This window comes from Stenella coeruleoalba (genome assembly GCF_951394435.1).
Source record: "Stenella coeruleoalba genome assembly, chromosome: 8".
Taxonomy (NCBI): domain Eukaryota; kingdom Metazoa; phylum Chordata; class Mammalia; order Artiodactyla; family Delphinidae; genus Stenella; species Stenella coeruleoalba.
Genome location: NC_137154.1, coordinates 48906373 through 48931179, shown reverse-complemented (window position 1 = coordinate 48931179; position 24807 = coordinate 48906373). Strand labels below are relative to the sequence as shown.

The following is a 24807-nucleotide window of genomic DNA, read 5'->3' as shown; positions in this document are numbered from 1 at the left end:
GAGTAGAAGGAAGATAGCATGAGTCTCAAAGCAGAATTAGTCTATAAGAAAGTGAATGAGCATTATTTTGGAACAAAACCTGGGAAATATTTGGAAGTAAAAATGGCCCCCAAATCAGTTTATAACTTTAAAATATCAAGAGCTCCCACAAGTTCTAAATATATGGCAGCAAAGTACTAATGAACAAAAATACTTAACTGGAGGATTTTGCTTTTTGTCTTTGTACCATAAATTCCACAAAGACACCTGTGTTGTTCACTCTTGTATTGCAAAGTGCCTGGCACAGAGTAGGTTGCCAGTGAAAAAATTTAACTTTGTCACAAAAAAAGAACTCTAAATAATTATGAAAGTATGAGAAAATTATATCAATAAAAACTACATAGAAATAGAAACATTGCCATAATAATTTCCTTCTTTTGAATATTGAATATTTAAATAAAATAATCTGGAAAACATACAGAAGTTTATCTATAAATATACTCATCACAGGGCTTCCCTGGTGGCGCAGTGGTTGAGAGTCCGCCTGCCGATGCGGGAGACACGGGTTCGTGCCCCGGTCCGGGAAGATCTCACATGCCACGGAGCGGCTGGGCCCCTGAGCCATGGCCGCTGAGCCTGCGCGTCTGGAGCCTGTGCTCCGCAACGGGAGAGGCCACAACAGTGAGAGGCCTGCGTACTGCAAAAAAAAAAAAAAAAAAAAAAAAAAAAAAAAAAAAAAGTGCCACTCCAGTGAATGATGAGAAAGTCAAACAGCCTTATTACTGATATGGAGAAATTTAGTGGTCTGGATAGAAGATCCAAGAAGCCACAACATTCCCTTAAGCTAAAGTCTAATCCAGAGCAAGCCCCAAACTCTCTTAAATTCTATGAAGACTGAGAGAACTGAGGAAGTTGCAGAAGAAGAGTTTGAATGTAGCAGAGGTTGGTTCATGAGGTTTAAGAAAAGAAGCCATCATACAACATAAAAATGCAAGATGAAGCAGCAAGTACTAATGTAGAAGCTGCAGCAAGTTATCCGGAAGATATAGCTAAGATAGTTAATGAAGGTGGCTACACTAAACAACAGAGTTTCAATGTAGATGAAACAGCCTTGTATTGGAAGGAGATGCCATTGAGCACTTTCAGAGCTAGAGAGGAGGTCAATGCCTGGCTTCAAACTTCAAAGAACAGGCTGACTTTCTCGTTAGGGAATAATGCAGCTGGTAAATTTAAGTTGAAGCCAATGCTCACTTACCATTCCAAAATCCCAGGGCTCTTAAGAATTATGCTAAATCTGCTCTGCCTGTGCTCTAAAATGGAAGGACAAAGCCTGGATGACAGCACATCTATTTACAACATGGTTTACGGAATAGTTTAAGCCACTGTTGAGACCTACTGCTCAGAAAAAGAGACTCCTTTCAAACTGTTACTGCTCATTGACAATGACCTTGTCACCCAAGAGCTCTGATGAAAGATGTACAATGAAATTAATATTGCTTCAATGACTGCTAACACAATATTCCTTCTACAGTCCATGGATCAAGGAGTAATATTTAAGTCTTGTTATTTAAGAAACACATTTCATACGGCTATAGCTGCCATTGATAGTGATTCCCCTGGTGGACATGGACAAAGTAAATTGAAATCCTTCTGGAAAACATTCACCATTCCAGATACTATTAAGAACATTCATGATTTATGGTAAGAGGTCAAAATATCAACATTAACAGGAGTTTGGAAGAAGCTAAGTCCAAGACTCATGGATAACTTTGAAAGGTTCAAGACTTCAGTGGAGGAAGTAACTGCAGAAGTGGTGGAAATAGCAAGAGAACTAGAATTAGAAGATGAGCCTGAAGATGTGACTAAATTGCTGCAATCTCATGATAAAACTTTAGTGGATTAAGAGTTGCTTCTTACGGATGAGCAAAGAAAGTGGTTTCTTAAGATGGAATCTACTCCTGGTGAAGATACTGTGAAACCGTTGAAATGACAACAAAGGATTTAGAATATTACAGAAGCTTAGTTGATAAAGCAGCAGCAGGGTTTGAGATGACTGACTTCAATTTTGAAGGAAGTTCTACTGTGGGTAAAATGCTGTCAAACAGCACTGCATGTTACAGAGAAATCGTTTGTGAAAAGAAGAGTCAATCAATGTGGTAAACTTCATTGTTGTTTTATTTTAAGAAATTGCCACAGATACCTAACTTTCAGCCACCACCATCCTGACTAGTCAGCAACCATCAACACAGAAGCAAGATCCTTCACTAACAAAAAGATTAGGACTCGCTGAAGCCTCAGATGATGGGTAACATTTTTTAGCAATAAAGTATTTTTAAATTAAGGTATGTACATTGTTTTTTAAAGACAATGCTATTGCACACATAATAGACTAGTATAGTGTAAATATATTTTGGATACACGGGGAAATAAAAAATTTGTGTCATTGCTTTATCGTGATATTCACTTTATTGTGGTGGTCTGGATCTGAACCAGCAATATCCCTGAGGTATGCCTGTACTAACTATGTGTGTGGCATTGTGTCATACTGAAGACAAATGCAGCTGTAATAAAGGAGCAGAACAAAAATGTTGACAGAACATTTGTTACCAATGAAAATTTCTATATGATGAAATTAAAGAGCATGGCACGTGTACAATATGATCCATCATCACAATGTAAAAATCCATAAATAGAGCAGAGAAAAAACCTGGAGGGTTATCAATGAAAATGTTCCAGTGAAAATCCCCTGAAAAAGGGAACCGTGGTACACTGTTGGTGGGAATGTAATTGGGGGCAGCCACTGTGGAAAACAGTATGGAGGGTCTTCAAAATACTAAAAATAAAACTACCGACTTCCCTGATGGTGCAGTGGTTAAGAATCCACCTACCAATGCAGGGGACATGTGTTTGAGCCCTAGTCCGGGAAGACCCCACATGTCGCGGAGCAACTAAGCCCTCACGCCACAACTATGGAGCCTGAGCTCTAGAGCCCGTGTGCCACAACTACTGAAGCCCGTGCGCCTAGAGCCCGTGCTCCATAACAATGAGAAGCCCACGCACCGCAATGAAGAGTAGCCCCTGCTCGCCGCAACTAGAGAAAGCCCCCATGCAGCAACAAAGACCCAACGCAGCCAAAAAACAAAAACAAAAGAAAACTACCATTTGACCCAGAAATTCCACTGTTGGGTATATATCCCCCCAAAAAATGCTAATTCAAAAAGATACACCCCAATATTCATAGCAGCACTATTTACAGTTGACAAGATATGGAAGTGTCCAACAGATGAATGGATAAAGAAGATACACACACACACACACACACACACACACACACACACACACACACAATGGAATGCTACTCAGCCATAACAAAGAATGAAGATTTGCCATTTGCAACAACATGGATGGACCTGGAGTGTATTATGCTAAGTGAAATAAGTCAGACAGAGAAAGACAAATACTGGATGATGTCACTTATATGAGGAACCTAAAAAATACAACAAACTAGTGGATATAACAGAAAAGAAACAGACTCACAGATATAGAGAACAAACTAGTGGTTACCAGTGGGGGGAGGAAAGGGAGGAGGAGCTATACAGGGGGAGGGGATTAAGAGGTACAAACTATTATATATAAAATAAGCTACAGAGATATGTTGTACAACACAAGGAACATAACCAATATTTTATAATAACTGTAAATGGAATATAACCTTTAAAAATTGTGAATTACTATATTGTACACTTGTAACATATAGAATTGTACATCAACTCTACTTCGATGAAAATAAATAAATAATTAAAAAAGAAAATCCTTCAATGAAAGAATCAAAGCATTAGTCTCAATACAAAACAATATAATTAAATTTTAAGTGGATTTGATTTTGTTCAACATCTTATTATGGTGCCGTTAACATAGTTAGCACTTAATACACATTGGCTTGAATGAGTGGTGAATGAATACATGAATGTTTGAGAGACTCTATAGCAGGGATCCCCAGCCCGCAGGCCACGGACCGGTACCAGTCCGTGGCCTGTTAGGAACCGGGCTGCACAGCAGGAGATAAGTGGCGGGCAAGCGAGCTGTAATTACAGCTGCTTCCCATTGCTCGCATTACTGCCTGAGCTCCGCCTCCTGTCAGATCAGCTGCGGCATGAGATTCTCATAGGAGCGGGAACCTTACTGTGAACTGCGCATGCGAGGGATCTGGGTTGCAAGCTCCTTATGAGAATCTAATGTTTGATGATCTGAGGTGGAGCTGAGGCGGTGATGCTGGCACTGGGGAGTGGCCACAAATATAGATTATCATTAGCAGAGAGGTTTGACTGCACAGAGACCATAATAAACCAGTTGCTTGCCGACTCATATCAAAACCCTATCAGTGAGTGGCAAGTGAAAACAAGCTCAGGGCTCCCTGTGATTCTGCATCATGGTGAGTTGTATCATTATTTAATTATATATTACAATGTAATAATAATAGAAATAAAGTGCACAATAAATGTAATGCCCTTGAATCATCCTGAAACCTGCCCTCACCCCCCCGCCCCCACTCTCTGTGGAAAAATTGTCTTCCACGAAACTGGCCCCTGGTGCCAAAAATGTTGGGGACGGCTGCTCTATAAGACTCCAGCTCCTGAAGCGTTTCTATGCCTTCTGGAAGTCAGGGTTGATGAAGATAAACTGGAATAAGTTCCGGGGACTTGACCAAGCTCCGGGGACTTAACCACACTCCCATTCCTTGCCCTGACCTCTCACTCCAAAACTTCTCTCCCACCTCCTTTTCTCTCTTAAGCTCATATAACCTCTCTGGCATTCTTTTCACATGAGGCTTCTGGCACTCAGACAAGAAGGGTTAAGGACTTTACAGTTTCATCACGAAGGAGATCCTCAGTAGAGGAGATCCTAGGGGAGAAGAGAGTCACATGAGTAAGCCCATGGTCCCCAAAGATGCTCAGAGAAAAAATAATTTGCCCTGCAGTTCCTCCTCCGGCTTGGTCCCCTGGCCATTGAACAGTCTGCTGGTTATTGGAATACCCTGCCACCTAGGCAGGGGCATGGCTCCAGTCTGCGATTCCTGATGGCTGTGATAGACAGTTTTGGGTGAAGAGAGATGTAGGTTGCTACTGACCAGGGTGGGCTGGTGCCTCTTTGGGTCCTTCTGCCTATGGGCAGGAATGGTGGGGATATAGGAGGTGGGAAACGCTGAGTTTATTGATGAGAGAGATGGGAAACAATAATGAATTGTCTTCATCCTTTGGTCACCCAATAGAGGCTGTATTTGGAATTCTCCATCCCCTGAGAGCAGAGTCAGAGAGGACAGACCAAAATGTGTCTGCAGAAGCTTTGTGGCACGGTGGAAACAGTGGCATGATAGGCAAGAAATCTTAACTCACTTCCTCTGTGGCCTTGGGAAAATTACCTTTCCTTCTGTGGCTTTTATAAATAATAAATCATACAACAAGATTATTCTAAAGCAGGGATTGCCAAAATTTTTTTGTAAAGGGCAACAGCAAATATTTTAAGTTTCAAATGTGGTCTCCACTGCGACTATTCAATCTGTCCCACGAAAGCAGTCACAGACAATATGTAAGTAACTGGGCGTGGTTGTGTTCCAATAAGATTTTATTTATAAAAGAAGGCGGTGGGCAGGATTTGGCCCACAGGCAGCAGTTTGACGACCGCGGGTATAAAGTGTCACCCAGCATTGATATTTTACATCTCTGATTCATGTTTGGGCAATTCCAGGGTGGAACTGGTGAAGCAGGGTGGGGGGTTGTCTTGTGAATTGCATTCCCAGAGAGAGTTCTTTGTTCTGGCCTATGTTATAGGACTGTCAGGCTGGAGGCAGAGGTAAGAGTTGAATAACATTTGGAATCTCCACCTCCCTGAGGAAACTGATTTAATGGGAGGAAAGCTAGCATGCTGAATGGAGATAGGCAAAGTTATGACTTAGATAAGAGACAGTGAGTTTGACTGGGTAATGACTGTGCGAATTTCGGTGGGTATCTACGTGAAGGAAAGTTTAAAAGTGTGTGTGCGTGTGTGTGTGTGTGTGTGTGTGTGTGTGTTTGCGTTCATGGGGAAGGGCCGTTTGTGTGAATAGGGAAAATGTGTGTTAGTGTGTAAATCATCAAAATTTGTGTGAGTAAATATGTGTGTTGTGACTATAAATGAATGTGTTTGATAATATGGTAATATGAATGAAAGTTTGTGTGTTTGTGGATTTGAAGCAGGCAGAGCTGGAACTGAACTCAGGTAGGTCTAAAGCCCATATGATTTTTCCTCTATTACATTGTCTTACATGTCTCAGACATTCTGGCAAAATAAAAGAATGAGAAGGGAGTGGAGGGGAAGCCAAAGAAAGGTGGTTAGGTAATCAACAAACAAGTGGACGTTTCAAAAGCTAATGGAAGCTTTGGCTCTAATAATCTTGGTTTCAAATATCAGCTTAGCCTCTAACAGGTTGTTTGGCTTTGGGCAGTTGCCTATATGAGATTAGTTTCTTCACGCAGGAACTAGTGATACTTTCAATTTCATACGTTTGTTGCAATAATTACAAATAATAAATATATCTAACAGTAGATATTTAATGGTTTCTATCATCAAATAAAGAAGTATTAATGATAGAAATTGGAGATTACTAGTAATAAGAAATGAAAACTAATATTAGATTTGGCAACTATGATATGATAGATTATTTTGGAAAAGGAAGCTTTAGTGGCCCATTGGTGTTATAAGTAAAATGGCATTGGGTAAAGATTACGAGGGTGGTAAGAGGATAGATGAAGAGAGTGCACATCTCTCCTTTTGTAAAGCTGAGGTGAACAGGGGAAGAGACACACTAAGGAGAAGGGGCCAGCAGAGAGGGAGAGTTTGAAATTACCAGTGACAGATTAATGGAGAGAAGGTTGGGATCCAGTGCACCAATGGAGGGCTGAGCCTTGAATGGGAGCGAGAGGGAAAAGACAATTCAAATATAAATTTGTAGGTGGCAGAATGAGGGTGGTTAAGGGAATTAACAACAGGTGACTTTTGTTTTCTCCCTTGGATCAGGAGTCAGGAAACCACAAGCACCTGATGAAGGGGACCAAGGTGGAGTAAGGTAGATGTGATGTGATTCAAAGCATGGTGTGGGTAGCCAAATTCTAGCTCCACCATTTACCAGCCAGGTGACCTTGGGTGAGGGGATGATGAACTCTCCAAGCTCTCTTTGCTCTCCTTTGGTAAAATGGGAAAATGAGTACAGTTATCTCACATGGTGGTGATTGAGATAATGCACGTGCAGCCCTTAGTGCAGAGCTGCTCCTAAACGATCCGTCTCAGTCCTCCAACCTGCCTCTTTCTTTCCCCACCCTTCTTACACAGTACTGCCAGAGAGAGAGCGACCCAAAATGCAAACTGCACCATGCCGTTCTCTCACTACAAACCCTTCAGTGGCTCCAACTGCTTCAACATAAATTCTAAATTCCTTACACTTGTACCCAAAGCCCTAAGTGATGTGGCCCCTACTTCACTGCCTGACATTATTTCCTATCATTACATGTCATGTCCTCCAGGCTATGGTAACCCTGAATCATGATAATTTTCCTCCAAACTCCACGTCCTTTCAGATCTCTGTGACTTTGTGTTCTCCCCTCCTGTCATGACTTTACTTGGCAAACTCTTACTTATTTTTCAAGGTTCAACTCAGGGTGGCACCTTTAGAAAAACTTTTCTGAACTCCTAGAAAACTTTCCATGTTTCCACAGCCCCTGTGTTTAACATTCTTCTACACTATCTGTATTGTAGAGCTATTTTGTTTAACTGTCTGTCTCCCCTCAAGTAGGTCCTCCAGGAGCCATGGTACGTGCTCAGTGTGTTCAGTAAGGTTTGTTAAATTGATAACTCAGTTACCATTTGCCTTTTGAGATGCATATCCCATTCTGATGGTCCAAGTGGAAACTGCAGTGATATTCACAGCTCTCAACTGTTTGTAACCATCTGATGCTAAGAGCCTATGGCATTCTAGAGCTGGAACCACTCTCTTACAGAAATCTAGTTCAACTTTAGTTTTAAAGTGATAAAAGAGAAACCCAGAGCAGGGAAGTGATTTTACTGAGATCACATAGCTGGTGAATAGAATGGCAAGGTATGCGGGCCTCTCACTGTTGTGGCCTCTCCCGTTGCGGAGCACAGGCTCCAGACGCGCAGGCTCAGCGGCCATGGCTCACGGGCCCAGCCGCTCCGTGGCATGTGGGATCTTCCTGGACCGGGGCACGAACCCGCGTCCCCTGCATCGGCAGGCAGACCCTCAACCACTGCGCCACCAGGGAAGCCCTGGCAAGGAGTTTCAACCCATGTTTCCTGATTTCCTGACCAGGTCCCTTTCTACTTCTCATTCAGTGAAAAGTGATCTGTTTCCACTTCCCCCACTCCAGCCCCATTCACCATTTTGGAAAGAGAGAAGAGATGACTGCTAAATCCCATATACCAACATCCAAATGACTCATCCCAGGCATGGCAACCCCCAACCACACTGGTACCAGCCATTCACTCTTCATTCTGCTGGGGATCCCTGGCCTGGAAGACCAGCACATATGGATCTCTCGCCCCTTCTTTATTTCTTACCTTGTTGCTGTCCTTGGGAATAGCCTCCTTGTCTTCATCGTCGTCACTGAATGCAGCCTCCATGAACCCACGTACTTCTTCCTCTGCATGCTGGCTGTGGCTGACCTCATCTTGTCCACTACCACTGTGCCCAAAGCCCTGGCCGTATCCTGGTTCCATGCTGGAGAGATTTCCCTCGATGGCTGTGCCGCCCAAATCCTCTTCATCCATGCCACCTTCATTGCTGAATCGGGAATCCTGTTGGCCATGGCATTTGACTGCTCTGTGGCCGTCTGTGACCCACTGCGCTACGTCAGTGTGCCCCGTTGTGAAGTAATCATAAGGGTTGGTCTGGCTGTGGTCCTGAGGAGCTTCTCTGTGATACTCCCAGGTGTGTTCCTGGTGAAGAGACTACCTTTCTGCCATAGCAATGTGCTACCACATACCTACTGTGAGCACATGGCTGTTGCTAAATTTGCTTGTGCTGACATTCGTGTCAATGTCTGGTATGGCTTGTCTGCTCTGCTCTCTACTGCAATGATAGATGCCTTGCACATCTGGGTTTCCTATACCTTCATCCTCAACGCAGTCTTCCGCCTCCCTTCCCGAGGAGCTTGGCAAAAGGCCCTAGGCACGTGTGGCTCCCATCTTGGGGTCATTTCCATGTTCAACTTACTGGCATTTTTACCATAATCGCCCAGCAGTTTGGGCATCATGTTCCTCCTTATGCCCACATTCTGCTGGCAAACATCTGCATGTTTGAGGGGAACATCAAACATCCTCAACTGAAGGGAAAAAATCGCCACCATCATTTACATTGGTCAAACCCAAGACAGAGACACAGAGAAGCAGAAAAGCTGATTTCGTAACCTACTCTTCTATTAAAAAATATTTCTCTATGACCCATGTTGGGTATACAGAATCCAACCCTCCCCCAGTACATCCCATTCATAGAGGACTGAGTTTTCCTCCATATTCTCTCCAGTGGATCAACCAAGGCACTGGTCGACTTTGCCAACTTACACTGATTTAACTCTGTGATGTTGTCTCTTGCCTGAGGATTCTGTTCTTTTTATCTTTCCATCAAAGTATCTTCTTTCTGTCCAATGTTAAGATAGGCCATTACTCATTCTTAGAAACAACTCCTTTATCAATAGACTCTTTTTAAGGTCACTGACATCTTTGTATAGTATCTAAGTTTTTCATGAACTATTTAGATGTGCTAAGGGCAATCTGAGATTCTATTTAGATAAGGAATCAGGGTTCCTAGAAGGATAGTGGCTCTCAGGCAGCCTACTGATGCTCAGGTGTAGAACTTCATTGTGCCAAGCTTCAAAGCTTAAATTCGAGAAAGAGTTTGATGAAACCAGGTGACACTGTTACCTCCATCCTGGTCTTCACACCAGTAAGGGTTCAACTGGAGAAGGAGAACTAGCAGGAGATAAATATTAAGAGATTTACTTATTTATTGCAAAACATTCACATATGCAACAGTGGGAGCCGGCAAAGCAAGTTGTAAATCCGCAGGGCAGGCTATCAGGAAGGGGACGCTGGGACTCTTGGGCATGCGTTGAAGCTTCTGTTCACAAATGGAATAGCTTCTTCAGGAAATCCTCAGATCTGGCCCTTAGGGACTTTCATCTGATTGAACATTAGGCCTACCCAGCTTATCTAAGACAGTCTCCCTTACTTAAAGTCAAATGATTATGGACTTTGATGACATCTACAACAATACCTTCACAGCAACATCTGGATTAGTGTTTGATTGAAAAACTGGGGGCTTATAGCCTAGGCAAGTTGGCATATCAAAACCCATCACACCTGCCATTTATATTGATATGCCCTTTAACCAGCTCCACTAACAACAAGACGTGGTTGGGAGATAATAGTGGGAATGGGGGAGCACATCCGGCTGGATATTTAACATGGCAATCGGAGGCACGCATAATTCAGCCTTTATTTTACCTTTTTTTTTTTTCTTTTGGCTGCACCACGGGGCTTGCGGATCTTAGTTCCCTGACCAGGGATTGAACCCGCACCCTCAGCAGTGAAAGCGCGGAGTCCTAACCGCTGGGCCACCAGGGAATTACCTCAGCCTTTATTTTTTTTTTATTTTTATTTTTATTTTTTTCAGCCGTTATTTTAAAAGTGTGGCTGCTGGGCTTCCCTGGTGGCGCAGTGGTTGAGAGTCCGCCTGCCGATGCAGGGGACACGGGTTCGTGCCCGGGTCCGGGAGGATCCCACATGCCGCGGAGTGGCTGGGCCCGTGAGCCATGGCCGCTGAGCCTGTGCGTCCGGAGCCTGTGCTCCGCAACGCGAGAGGCCACAACAGTGAGAGGCCCGCGTACCGCAAAAAAAAAAAAAAAAAAAAAAAAGTGTGGCTGCTAATGGCTGTTTTTCTATAGGCAGTGGGGAGCCACTCATGATCTGATGCGTGTATGTTGGAAAGATAATCCTAGATGTGTACGAGACAGGAATGATGGGATAGACTGAGGCCCAATTTATTTAGGAAGCGCTTTGCAAGATACATAGTAGGGATCTGACCAAAGGCCTAGAGATGGAGAGGAGAAAACAAAACTCGAATCACATAAGGAAGGCAGAAACATGTTTTAGTTGATCCAGATGAGTTTGGGGGCCAAATACAAGTAGCTTGTTTCATGGAGGGAATCATAAGGCAATGCAGGGCAGGAATATTGGTGTTGCAGGTCATTTGATATAGACCTCCGGTGACCTCCCTGCCAAAGTTTGCCTGCTGGCATCCTGACACCTCTGCAGAGACAAAGGTGGTTTGGAGTTCATGGGCAAAGGAGACAGGGCCAGTGGCTGAGAAGGGGAACCAACAGAGAGGTGCTGGTGTCCGGAGAGAGCCATCTGGATCCCTACCAGCCCATCGTCAGTGGACAGAGGGTCAGAGGGGCTGTATTTCTTCCTCCGTCATTGAAACTAGGATTGAAGAAGGGCCGCAGAGGTCCAGTGAAGGCACATTCAGAGAAGGTGTACATGAGGGAGCCATGGTCAGTGATGTTGTAGAAGGAAACAGTGCTGGCCTCATAGTCTAGGAAGATCCCAACTCGGCGTGGAGGCACCTGAAGGTGGAGGGGAGTCGGGGGGCAGGTGCCAGCCTCATAGTTTTGTTTCTTCCATAGCCAAATTGTCCAGAAGCCATTGTCGGGGCTGAGCAAAAACTGCCCCTTCCTCTTCACGGAGTCTCTACAAACCCCCAGGTCCCAGGCCTCCTTTCCCGTCACATCTACCTCCCAGTAAACTTTTCCAGAGTCAAAGCGCTGGGTGCCCAGGACCATGGGGTAGGTATCAAATCTCTCCTCGTTTTCAGGCACTTCCTGCTGGGTGTCTCCAAGCCTCACTTGTCTCCGATTCTCCGAAAGGATGAGCCACGCATTGGCTGTTTGTGGATCCAGAGTGACGTGTACTGCAGAGAGGAGACTACAGTCAGGCCAGGAGAGTGTGGGGAGTCAGTGACCCTGTGTCTGGTGGGGGGATGAGGATGAAAGGGTGACCCTGAGCCTCACTGGGTGAGGAAATGACCCCCTAGCCAACTCTCACCCTTGCCCTGACCTTCGAGGGAACCACCTTCCCTATTTCTGCCCCTGCCCCACCTACTCTGACCTGCCATCTCTCTGCCACCCCGGGATGCACTGTGAAGCCTCCTTATCCCCTTTCACTCCCCGGCAGGCCAGTCCCACAACCCTGGTACTGGCCTCACCTCCACATGTCCTCAGCATCTTCTTAACCCCGGGCACATAGCACACACTCCTCAGGTCTGGGGAGGTGATGTCCAGCTCCTTCAGGTTCCAAGACTCACTCCTGGGGGAAAAAGAGTTAGAGACCCTGACTCCAACTCCTACCTCACCCAATTCCTGTTGCTATAATCGCCTTTGGGGATGACTGATAATTTAATATAATGCAAATTTGCAAAAACACCTCCCGTGTTAGGATTCCTGAGGGTGAAGGGCAAAAGGAGGTAGGATTTAGTGTCTATCCAAGCCTTGCTGGCTACAATGGGCCTCTGCAGCACCTGGACAGTCTGTATCTCCACTCCGAGCCTGAGGTCACCACGCAAGCACATTCTGTTTCATTTTACATCAAGGTGTCTGATATAGGCTGAATCACTTCCACGAGGAACCTGAGGAGTCTCACCCCTATCGTGGGTCTTACCCATGGCTCTTTCTGGGAGGTCTGAAACTGGTTAGATTCTTTTTAAAGAAAGAGTCCCAGCAGGCTGTAGACTCAGAACTTCCCTGTTGGTCGTAACTTCACTTTGTGAAGACGTTACAATCCAATTGCTCTGGGCAACTCACCAACTGAGATGTCCATTAATTAGCCTTCTGAGACCAGAAAATATTTTATGGAGGACTGGGTCTTTGAGAATAGGGAAGAGGATGGGTATAACTTCAGTGCACATTTTCTAACTCAAAACCGTTTTTCACAGGTATATATGCCTCCTACTGCCCCATCCTCTAACAAAGAAAACCTCTCCTTACCTTTCCAGGACACTTTTCACCTCCTGAGGAGAAAAGAGACAGAGAGTAAGATCTGGAGTCATTGGTTTACGACTGAGACTTCAGTCCTGTGGGTGACGCGATGCCACCCTGAGGTCCACAGGATACTGCTCGCTGCCCCATCCCTCTGGGCCAAGGCCCAAAAGATGCTTCTGACCAGCTTGGAACAAAAGGCATGTGTGGGTGCTTGTGGGGGAAGCAGAAACCCAGCATGGGTGTGACTTACAGTTAGGGGAAGCAAGAGCAGCTTACAAACTCTGACTCAGAAGACAAATTAAAAAGACCAGATTCTTGGTGGGGGTGGGTGGGAGAGAAAAAAGGCGCAGAAATAGCCAGGCTGGCTGAGGCCCAGAGACAGTCACAGAGAAAGAATGGCCAAGTCAGCATGCACAGAACGCACAGAAACTGCCCTTATCTGTGGGCTTGCACCATTCGGGGAGGAAGGGCTGGCTAGTTAGAGCTCTGTCTTCTGCTGTAGTTAATGTAGCCCCCGTCACGTATGTGAAACCAAAACGTCTGAGAATATTCTGTGGCAGGGGTTGGGGTCCTTACCTGGGGAACTGGCAGGCTCCTAGGCCCAGGCAAAAGTGCCTTAGAAAGCTCTGCTCAATGCTGGGCAGAAGCAAGATTTAGGTAACGGGAAGAAGACAGCCTGCCAAGTCAAATCAATCCTGTGGGCTTTTCTGCACAAACCAGAAATGGCTTCATGACCATATCTGACCCAGAGACAGTGAAAAGGTGTGGGGAAAAGAGGAACCATAGAATGTTACAGCATAGAGGGACTTTTGAGACCATCTAGTCCAAAGGTTCCCAAAGTGAGGCAAGCATTATCATTGGTGGATGTGAGATGACTTTAAGTAGAACACACATCAATGAATGTATAAAAACTAGTTAAAAAAAAATAAATTCATTGATGTGTGTTCTACTTAATACCTCTAACTATTCAGGTGAACTTGGTTAAGCTTTAGTCTCTCACTAAGTCTCTTCACATCTCTGCACCTTAGTTTTCTCATCTATGAAATGGGGATAACAGTAGCATCCAACTCATTGTGTTGTCATGAGGGACTAAACACCTGGCATGTTATATATACTATTTAAGAATTTGCAGTTATTAATATTGTTACGAAATACATTAGAAGAGGTATCAGTAACATAACACATGGCTACTATTGCTTAGGACAAATTTCTTTTTCTTTCTTTTTTTTGTATAACTTGTCTTGTTTAATTATTACTAAACTCCTATTAGGTAAGTACTGTTATTTATATTCCATTTACAGATTAGGAAACAGGCATAGAACAAGCAAAGTCACAAGGATAGCCATATAACTCAATAATTCGTGCAATTAGCATATACAGCTAAGCTATATTACCAAATGAGAACACTGGCTTAGGCCAAATAAGGGAGAAACGAAGTCACATTTTAATATTTCTCTAAAATTCTCATTTCCTGGTCCTGATTTTCCTGGGAGGACAAAATTATGCTCACAAGGTTTAATTTTATTTTCTCAGTTATTTTACTTTTAGCTTTATTTCCTCATTTCCAATTTACTGTTTTTATGTTCAGTAGCTAGTTAATAATATAAATGACAATAAAATTAACTAACATTTATGCAACCACATACTGTATTCCAGGTACTGTTCTAAGCATTTTATATGTACTGAAACCGAGCAGGACCCTGTGTGGCTTTCCCAAGAGCAGACCCTTTTTTTTGTCCCATCTCTTTTTTCTTTTTTTTTAAATTGAAGTACAGTTGATTTTAATTGAAGTATAGTTAATGTTTCAGGTGTACGGCAAAGTGATTCAGTTACACATATATATATATATATATATATATATATATACATATCGATTCTTTTTCAGATTCTTTTCCATTATAGATTATTGCAAGATATTGAATACAGTTCCCTGTGCTATTCAGTAGGTCCTTGTTATTTATCTATTTTATATACAGTAGTGTATATCTGTTAGTCCCAAACCTCTAATTTATCTCCCACCCCCTTTCCCCCTTGGTAACCATAAGTCTGTTTTTTATGTCTGTGAGTCTGTTTCTGTTTTGTAAAATAAGTTCCTTTGTATTATTTTTTTAGATTCCACATATAAGTGATATCATGATATTTGTCTTTGAGGACAAATTTCCTTTTAAACTAAATTTATTCAGGTAAAAGAGTGAGACAATTTAAAGAAAAAAGTAACATGCTCAAATCATTTGGGTAGCTCACAGAAGTAGCAGAAAGTGTAAAGACGATAAATTTATGACTAAAGCCTGGGGAACCCCTGTTATTTAGCCCACTCCCTCCCCCTTGTTTCACAAATGGAGAAATTAGGTCTAGGAAAGGAAAATGACAACTTAGGGTAACAGAGAGAATTGGTGGCAGGGCTGGGGCTGGTCTACTGTCTCTCTGAGATATGTAATACTCTAATATCCATTTAACATATGAGAAGCCTGATCCTCAGAAAGATTAAGGTACTTTCTCAAGGTCATGAATCTGGTCTGTATTAGAGCAGGCACTTAGCAGAGATGTCCATTTCTTTTAACTGCTGCATGGAATATTCCCACCTAAATTTGTACCTTTCCATGCCTTGAATGCAAACCACTCATGGGTCTGAATTCCAGTTTGTTTTATTTAAGAAAACTCCAGGGACCAAGTCTCTGTGTGCTCTGAAGGTAGCCCTGAAGAGCTCTGGCTTTTTTCAATTACTCCTTGAATCTCAGAGGGGAGCCCGTCCTCAGGCCTCACCTGCAGCAGTTCCAGCGCTGAGCCCCGACTCCTCCTGTCTAGTTCTGAGATCAGCTCCTGCAGGGCCTGGCTCTGCCGGGCCAGGCTGGCCTCAGTGGCCCCCAGGACTCTCAGCTGTTCCCTCTCATCCTCCTCCAGCTTCTGCAGTTGCCTCTGCTCCTCTTCAGCCAGGAAGTTTTTCTGTCTTACAAACTCTTTGTGAATCCTCAATTTGTGTCCCTCAACCTTCCCCTTTGGTGTCAATGGAAAGAAAAGAGGTGGTTTTTTTTTTTTAAATCACAGTCTCCTAAGCTTTGGGAATGGAAGTGCCCATATCTATTTCTATTCCTGGAAGACTCACCACTCTGGCTCTGTCTGGGAATAAACACACACATCTACAATTTTGCTGGGGAGGTGGGGGGCTGAGGCTCCTGGGACTAAGAGGGGAACAGGGCTGCTGGGGGTGCACCATGGCTGCCCTGCAACCACAGCGGCATCCGCCTATGGTATCGGAGATTTCCTCAACCTCCTTCAAATCGCCACCCAAACATGCCCCTTGGTCTTCATATCTCAGTGAGTAACTGAGGGAGTAACATCTGGCCCCACTGCCAACAACCTCGCAAAGACAGGCTCACAACCCCGTTCCTAAGTTCTGGGGAAAAGGAGTCTTTGGGATATTCTTGGCTTGCTCTCTCCTGCTTGTAACTGGAGGGTCACTCGATGACACAGGATGACCCCTTTTGCCACCACAGCCTGACTCACCCTTCCCCGGTCCCAAATCTTCCTCTTCTGGGATCTCCTGGCCATGAGCTCCTTCCCCTCCCTTCTAGTCCCTGGCATGCCCCGCCTCCTAATTCCTGGTGCAGAACAAGCTGTAGCTCTCCATTACACTTGGACCAGTGATCTGGACATGGTCAAGCAACCAACTGGTCAGACTGTTTTTCCTACCTTAGACCTTGATGGTTCCCTTAAGCCTGTTCCTCACAGCCCGTGTCATTTCCCGACGGGCCAAGTCATTGGCATCTCTCCTGGGATTCCTCCGTCCCAGACACTGAGGCTCTGTGCTGTCATCTCCAGAGACTGGGCTCAAGGAGAAGGAGCTTCAGGGTATGTCTCGTCCCTCAGCAGCTTCTCTTAAGACTCTCCATCTGATTGGGAGCTCTCTTTGAGCTCCACCCTTTTTTATTCCCCTCCCTCAGGAGACCTAGGGGACAGCTGGTTCTTGGGGAGTGAGATATAGGGACTGGCATAGCTATGGTTAGGGCTTTCTTGAGTCCAGGACCCTGGACCCTCCCCAGGCTTCTGATCTAAGATTCCCTTCAGGACATGACTCTTGCCTTCCAGGCTGCTTTCTTCTTCGCAACATCCACTTCCAACTTCTCAGTCAACCTCTGCTTGTTTCTTAGTTTCTGTAGTGCCACCTGGAGCTTCTCCTGCAGAGAAAGATAGCAGGTTAATGCCCACTCAGATCAAGAAGTAAGATGCGGTGGCATGAGGTGGGGGAAGATCATACTGATTCTTAGAAAAGTCTGAGTGCAGAGGATGAGCAAGAACTAGAGTCTGTTTGGGGTAGGAATTCTGTGGATGGGAAGACTTTGGAAAAAGCCTGATGTTTCTTACAAAATAGAGCCACACTGTTGGGGTAGTAGGGATGGGGGCACTACTCATTCTTAATTAACCAGGAGGCCACAGGGAAACATGATCCATGCAGCATTTTCCCATAGCATATACCCTGCTCCTGGGGAATGAGAAAATTGTGCTGAGCTTGCAATTCTCCCCTTAAATAAGACACAGAAGGCAGGAGACCCCCATCCTTTCCCCATCCCCTCAACTCCACAGGTGACTCTCTCCCATTCCCAGCCCTGGGGAACAAAGCAGTCATCAAGGCCCTATCTGCTTTCTACCCGTTCGTGCCTCCATGCTAAGGCCTCACCTGGTACTCCTGAGCTGCTTCCTCAATAGGGACCATGGGGTGGTCACGGTGTTTCTGGGACTGGGAACACACCCAGCAAAGGGCCTTCCCATCTTCCTTACAAAATAGGTGAAGTTTCTCTCTGTGCACCACACACAGCTCCCCTTGTGTGCCCTCCTTGGCATCCTGGCTGATTTTTCTAAGATTCTCCACCATGTTGGCCACCTGTCGATTGGGCCGGAGGTTCCGGAGCAGGAAGCGGTGCCGGCACACAGGACAGACGCTGCCCCCAATTTTCCCAACCTCAGAGATGCATTCCTGGCAGAAGCTGTGACCACATTCGATGCTCACGGGCTCCACCATGGGATCCAGGCAGATAGAGCACGTGACCTCCTCCCACATCATTGTCAAGGGCACTGCTGAGGCCATAGGGGTAATGTTCCTATTAAGCACCACTGGGGAGATCTTCCAGTAGCCTAGTGGGAGAGAAGAGGAAAGGAGGAGATGAGAAGAGCTGTGTGAGAAAAGCAAGACAATTCAAGGGAAACCACCAGGGAGAGTGAGCTGGAGGGGGTGAAAACAAGAAAAGAAAAGGAACTCAACCTGAATAACAAGAGCTTCTCCTCCGTAGTCTGGTTCACTGATCCAGTCAGACAGAAGGGGAAACTGAGTCCCCAAAAGAGATAGCAAAAATTGTTGAGAACCTGAGATACTGCTGCTTACAATTTGACTTTCATCATGTCCATCCCTTCTTAAGCCCTCAGTGCTCAGGCTTTACCTGTCCATCTTCCATCTCAGGCCACTGGTCTTTGACTCCGTTGACAGCTAATCCTAATAGTAGCGACCATTTACCATGCACCTTCCATGTGCCAGGTGCTACCTACTTCACATAGATCTTCATTAAGTTTTGCAATAATGGCAGGAACTATCTATATCTATCTATCTGTAATATGAATATATATAAGAATATTTATATTTATTCTTATATATTCTCATAAGTATGTATATATATCTGTATGTGTACATATGTATATGTGTATATACATATGTGTATACACACACACATACACACAAATGTGTGGTTGGTTGAGCACTCCCTGGGCTCTTCTCTCAGCTACTCTGAACCTGGCACCTGTCTTCGTTTCTTCCAGGGCATAGACCCGTACGTTTCTAACATTCTAAGCAACCCTGTCCCTCTCACCTTTAGAGGGGGCCTTTTGGGGATAGGAGTCTCAGGGATTGCAGAACCACCCCACACCGGGCTCCCCTGGACCACCCTCCGAGCTAGGTTGCCATCCTAGTTCTCCCAGTTTCCCTGGGTCCTTCATCCCAGCTCAGGTGCCGGCAGCAGGGCAGCCCGAGTTCATTCTTGGAAGTCAGGTTCGCAGCCCAGCCTCCACCCAGGCAGCAGGGGAAGAACTGCTGGGTTAGGGCTGAGGGAGACCTGCTGCGAAGGGAAAACTGAGATCGAAGGCTCTAGGGGTGGGAACTGCTTAGGAAGGGGCTCTTCAGATCTGGGGAAGGGGAGAGAGGTCCCCAAGGCAGGGCTGGGGTACCTCCGTCTAGCCAAATTCACTCACCTTTTCAAAGACCTTAGCAGGTAGTAGCCGGCTCCCTGTTTCACTTTCGATTTCCTGTCAAAGACCCGTCTGAAAGGGAGGGGGGCGGAGCAGGAGGTGAGTGGGAGGGGCAAAGGGAGGAGGAAGGAGGAGGGGTTGAGGTGCGGCCTGCGACGGGAACCGTGGGCGGGGGCTTTTTGGAGGCTGGGGCTGAGTGAAAGCTCCGCAGCATTTAGTCCTTGCTTTGCGCTCGCTCTCGTGTCCTCACTGTCTAAGAGAGTAAAATATCGTTATCTGCTGCGTGGAGGAGTCATGCTGCTTTACCTGCCACTGGTCATCACCCCACGCCTAAGTGGTGTGCCCGCGTGCAGGAGCGGCTTTTAAGGAGGTTTGGATGGACAGGAGTGCCCGGAGCTCTCCCGCAAAGGCCACCTTCTGTTTCCTACTTCCCCAAACCATTCCTTTTCAGGAGACTTGATATTCTTTTTCTTTTTTTTTTTTTTTTTTTTTGCGGTACACGGGCCTCTCACTGTTGTGGCCTCTCCCGTTGCGGAGCACAGGCTCCGGACGCGCAGGCTCAGCGGCCATGGCTCACGGGCCCAGCCGCTCCGCGGCATGTGGGATCTTCCCGGACTGGGGCACGAACCCGTGTCCCCTGCCTCGGCAGGCGGACTCTCAACCACTGCGCCACTAGGGAAGCCCAGGAGACTTGATATTCTTTTAATATCAGGGGGAGAGAGATTCTTTTCGCATCACCCCAAGGTGGCATCACATCAGTGAGTGGTAAGAAGGGACTTGACATTTATTTATTCAGCACCAACTGTGCACTTATCACTGAGCTAGGGATTTTCTCTGGCTGTTATATTAGTATTATTAAAGTTGTGGAAAAATACACATAACATTTACCATCTTAACCAATTTTAAGTGTATAGTTCAGTGTCATTCAATACATTCACATTGTTGTATAACCATTACCACCACCCATGCACAGAACTTTCTTCATCTTGCCAGACTAAAACTCTGTACCTATTAAACAATAATTTCCCATTCCCTCCCCTCAGACCCTGGCAACCACCGTTTTGTTTCTGTAAGTTTGACTATTTTAGGTGCCTCATGTAAGTGGAATCATACCCTATTTGTCCCTTCGTGACTGGTTTCTTTTACTTAACGTAATGTCCTCAATGTTTATCCATGTTGTAGCATGTAACAGAATTTCCTTCCTCTTTAAGTCTGAATAATATTCCAGTGTCTGGGTATACATTTTGATTATCCATTCATCTGTCAGTGGATGCTTGGGTGGCTTCCATCTTTTGGCTATTGTGAATAACACTGCTATGTCAGGTTATATTATTTAAGTCACACAACAACTTAGCGATTCAGGGTTTATTACTCATATTACAGGAACGGACACAGAGGCTGAATGGAGTGAGGTGACTTGCTTTAAGTGATGCAGTAGGCATAGTGCATGAGAGTTAAAGTTCCAGGGAAAATCCTCATTTTAGGGACAGCCAGGAGATAACAGGCTGCCCTGATAGTTCGGGCAGAGGCTGCAGGGGCAGCTGATAGAAATGTGGCTGTAGAGGAGGAAGGAGAAAAGAGGAAGGATGGTAAGGCTAGAAGAATTCTCAATTCCTTCTTACTCATTCTTTTTTTTTTTTTTTGGTCCCTGTATAACTTAAGGTAAAAACATCCGTTGAACTTCACTTAATATTTTCTATAGATTTTGGAAACCTAAAGACACTTCATGCTTCTTTGAAATTTCCAATTCTGTTTTGAAGAGAATTTGCTCAGTGAAAGGCTCTCAGGTGATATCTAATGTCCAAATTGTGCCACTCTACCCAGACTTAATTCCAGGAACATAGTCCCAGAAAGCAAAGTTGGAAACAGAGTTAAACAAACAAACAAACAAACAAACAAATGAAAAAATGAAAGGAAGAAGAGACTTGTATGTGAGTTTGAAAACACTCAGAAAATGGCTGCTTCACATCACTGCAGACCCTCTGTGGTTTCCAGCAGGCACGAAGTAGAACTGTCGGGAGGAGAACTGTAGAAAAGAGCACAGGTCTCATGATAGGGCAGACTGGATTCAGTGCTAGCCTTGCTATTTACTAGTGACATGCCATTTTCTGAGCATCCGTGTCCTCATCTATCATATGAGGATGTTAATCCATACGCCACAGGGTTTCTTTGGCAAATGTTCAATAATATGCACACAGATCAATTAACGTAATGCATACATGGCTGCAACAGTTCCCACCTTGGCAATTGGCCATAAGACCAAAGTTGCCACTCATTCCAAATTCTCCTCATTCACTGCCAGCACTTTAGTACTTCAGTGTTCTTTTCCTAGTAAGGTGACCCAAATCTTCATTCCTGAAGGTTCAATATCAATGTTCCTATCTTTAATGCATTGGCCACTGTTACTGGACAATGGTAACTAGGAATCTCTCCAATGCATATTTTAGGTTTTAGGCATAGTCTTCCTTGCCCCCATTATGTACCAGCGACTCAAGTTCTCTTGGTAATAGGGATGTCATTCCAGCTAGTATAGAAACCCCATCCTCTCTTTCTTCAGTGGCTTCTTCACTATCCCCAAAGATCCAGGGGATAGTGGCAAATTCCTATTTGTTAGAACAGATTTTCTTACTCTGGTGGAAGAGCTTCTCCTTTCTTTACTAGACCCTTCGAACAGTGCTGAGCCCTATGTTGGGGAGGTGGAAAGAAAATGTTCTGTAAATATTACTAGTTTGATGGTAATAGGGGCCACATCCACCTCCCTTCTTGATTCTCTGAAGAGTGTGTTTATAATGGATATAAAAATCACATATTAGTTGTTGATTTTAAGCATGTACCAGAATTTATGGGACAACTTTCCTATATCATAGGGTGGACTTTCCAAATTGCTGCCATACCTGAGCCTTCAGCAGTACATCCCAGAGTTTTATTGGGCCAGCTTTTTCTGGCTGACGGTGTACACTGTCAGACCACTGCATTCCACAGGGCAATCCCACTATCAGAATTCTTGGACTGTAAAATCAGTTCCTTGGTTGCAGGTGATATTGTTGGATACACAGATGGTGTAAGTCTAAAAATGGTGGTGCTGGCAGAAGCAATGTAAGATGGAAAATGAATCTGTCTCTGGATGGAAAATGAATCTGTCTCTGGAACAGTACCTATTTTGTGAGGACAAATTGCTGTTGGTTCAATGTAATTAACATTCCACTAGAAGACTGTCTAGATTCTCTTAGAAATAGGGAAAAATCAGGCTTCAGAGTTGGCCTTTTAGGTGCAAGTGTCGGTAGCAGCAGGGATATAATCTCTGCCTGAGCATGGGTTTCTCCTCAAGCTATCTGTTTACCACTACTGATAAAGACACTTGTATAAGAGCCCACTGAACAAGCAACATGTGACTGGGAAGAGGCTGATCAACACCCACAGGATGGGTCATCTTATTTACCTGATTATTGAGTGCCTTCTCTGTGTTGTATGTCCTCTGGTGTGTATTCACATGGGACAAAAATATTTTCACTCTGGACCCTTTCCTAGACGTTCAATGCATACTTCTATCCATAACTCTTTTATCAATCTTTGAATCTTTTATTTTTCAGCCCTGGACCACAGGCCAACCTGTAAGACACAGTCAAGGTGGTATATATATCATCTACATCAATTCATCTTTTTTTTTTTTTTCAAGCAAAGCAGACAACCCCCTGCTTCAAGTTTTGTCCATTGGGAAGATTTTCCTTCACCACTGTCTTGCGGGATGATATGTATTGGATACTAATCTTGTGCACCATATCAGATTCTCCAGAACCCCCTCTTATTCTCTTAGCACCCTACCAGTGCTGGGTTACCACTCCATACACACACTGTCGGATTTGGATGAGACATCACGCTGCAGGGCATGGGATCCAGATTTCTGAGCAGCTGTTATAGGCAAATGCCACAAGCAAAAAGTGCAGGAGGTTAGTTCTCCATGAGGTGAACATTGATAGGAGAGATAGGAGAGAGTGGGACTGATAAATTCCCTTCCATTCTCTCCCCTGGACTATTTCTAGATGAGACTCCTTCTTGCAGTTCTGATGAGCAAATCCACTGGCCAAGGAGCTTGTCAGGTCTTTTTGGAAACTCATTATGAATCATTATCCAGTGTGATAATGCATTGAATTGCATTGTTTTGCATTTTTTCCTTGCCTCACTCCCCTTTCCCCCAAGGCTGATTGTCTTGCTTCTCTTTTTTCTTACCCTCACTGCCTGCTGAATAAAGGCCACTAATTTAATCATACCTCAGGTTCATCTAGAGGATCTGGTCAACCTTCCTCCAATATTTGCAATGCTTAAACCCAGTTAGAAACCAGATCGCAAGGGAGCCTGGGAAACCCAGCATTCAGGAATTAACTTCTTGCAATAAAGAGGGAGAAGGGATATATTTGAGAGCAAACATGCAAATGACTGGCTCGGTGTTTTATACATATCATCTTATTTATAACTCTCTAGATAGTCTTATCATCTCAATTTTATAGAATGGATGCCGATGCATTTAGAGTCTAGGTACCTGGCACAGGGTACCTAGTTTAAAAGTCAGGAGTTTAAGTTCTACTTGATGCCATATACAATGATCTTAACTATAACCCAGGCAAGCCTTTTGTTTTTATGTATTTAAGGCCAACGTATCCTTAAAGTCTCAACTCAAACACCATCCTCTTTTACATAAAGCCTTCCCTATTCCTCCTTGTCTACTAAAGGAGAGAGTAATATACCAGTTTAGTTTTTACACACATTTACTCTTTTTTTGAGGCATAAGCTACTAGAGGATAGGATTGATGCCTATCTAATCTCTGGGTAAAGCACAGTGAATAAAGGGACCCCAAATTTGTGAACCATTTCAAATAATATTGGATAATTTAGATTTTAGAATGAGTAGAATGGGGAGCAGTCTCTCATAAGAAGATAGAATTACACTTAAGTTTCACCTGCCTACTTCCATTTATCATTCTTTATCCCATCCCTGATTTGAGAGCTGACTCTTGCATTAGCCATATTTATTACTTGTAAGGCAAAGAAAGCATCCTAGAATTAGGTACTGGAAAAGCTAAAGAAAATATTTCATCAGAGAGATGTCAGTATTTCAACAAACAGTTAAGAATTCATTAAAAAATGATCTCTTTATCCCTAGAAACTGAAATATAAGAAACTCCAAAATTTCTAAAATTTCAATGAATGAAAAAATAGTGTGTAGTAGGTATAGGAAGGCTTATATTGGGGTGTGGCCCATAGAGGACAGAGAGATTGGTCTCCTGGTTGAAAGAACCACCTGGAAAACCCCAGGAACTGCTAATAGCCTCAAGCAGACAGAACCTGGAAATATCCTGTTCCCTAATCTGCAGGAAACACTGGAACCTGGAGTGGAATAAAGAGGAGTTAGGACTCACAGATATAGAGAGCAAACAGTGGTTACCAATGGGCGTGGAGGGGAAATATAGGGGTGGGGGAGTGGAGCTTACAAACTACTGGGTGTAAGATAGCCTCAAGA

At 44.4% G+C, this 24807-nt stretch overlaps 1 protein-coding gene across 1 annotated transcript; it reads right to left on the bottom strand.

Annotated features, from left to right (window-relative positions):
• Positions 1 to 9985: 9985 nt before the first annotated feature.
• Positions 9986 to 19361, bottom strand: TRIM21 (tripartite motif containing 21). Its single transcript, XM_079930823.1, has 7 exons — positions 19296 to 19361; positions 17737 to 18191; positions 17141 to 17236; positions 15825 to 16055; positions 13068 to 13090; positions 12290 to 12390; positions 9986 to 11995 (listed from the first exon to the last, which is right to left on the bottom strand). The coding sequence occupies exons 2-7, from the start codon at positions 18142 to 18144 to the stop codon at positions 11445 to 11447; spliced, it is 1410 nt and encodes a 469-aa protein (XP_079786949.1). The 5' UTR covers positions 18145 to 18191; positions 19296 to 19361; the 3' UTR covers positions 9986 to 11444.
• Between the last annotated feature and the right edge of the window lie 5446 nt (positions 19362 to 24807).

Coding starts and splice junctions, on each gene's coding strand:
- TRIM21 (XM_079930823.1), bottom strand. CDS start 18,144: ATGGCCTCAGCAGTGCCCTTGACAATGATGTGGGAGGAGGTCACGTGC. Junction 17,237..17,736: donor AAGCAGCTCAGGAGTACCAG/GTGAGGCCTTAG, acceptor CTTTCTCTGCAG/GAGAAGCTCCAGGTGGCACT. Junction 13,091..15,824: donor CAGCGCTGGAACTGCTGCAG/GTGAGGCCTGAG, acceptor TTTTCTCCTCAG/GAGGTGAAAAGTGTCCTGGA.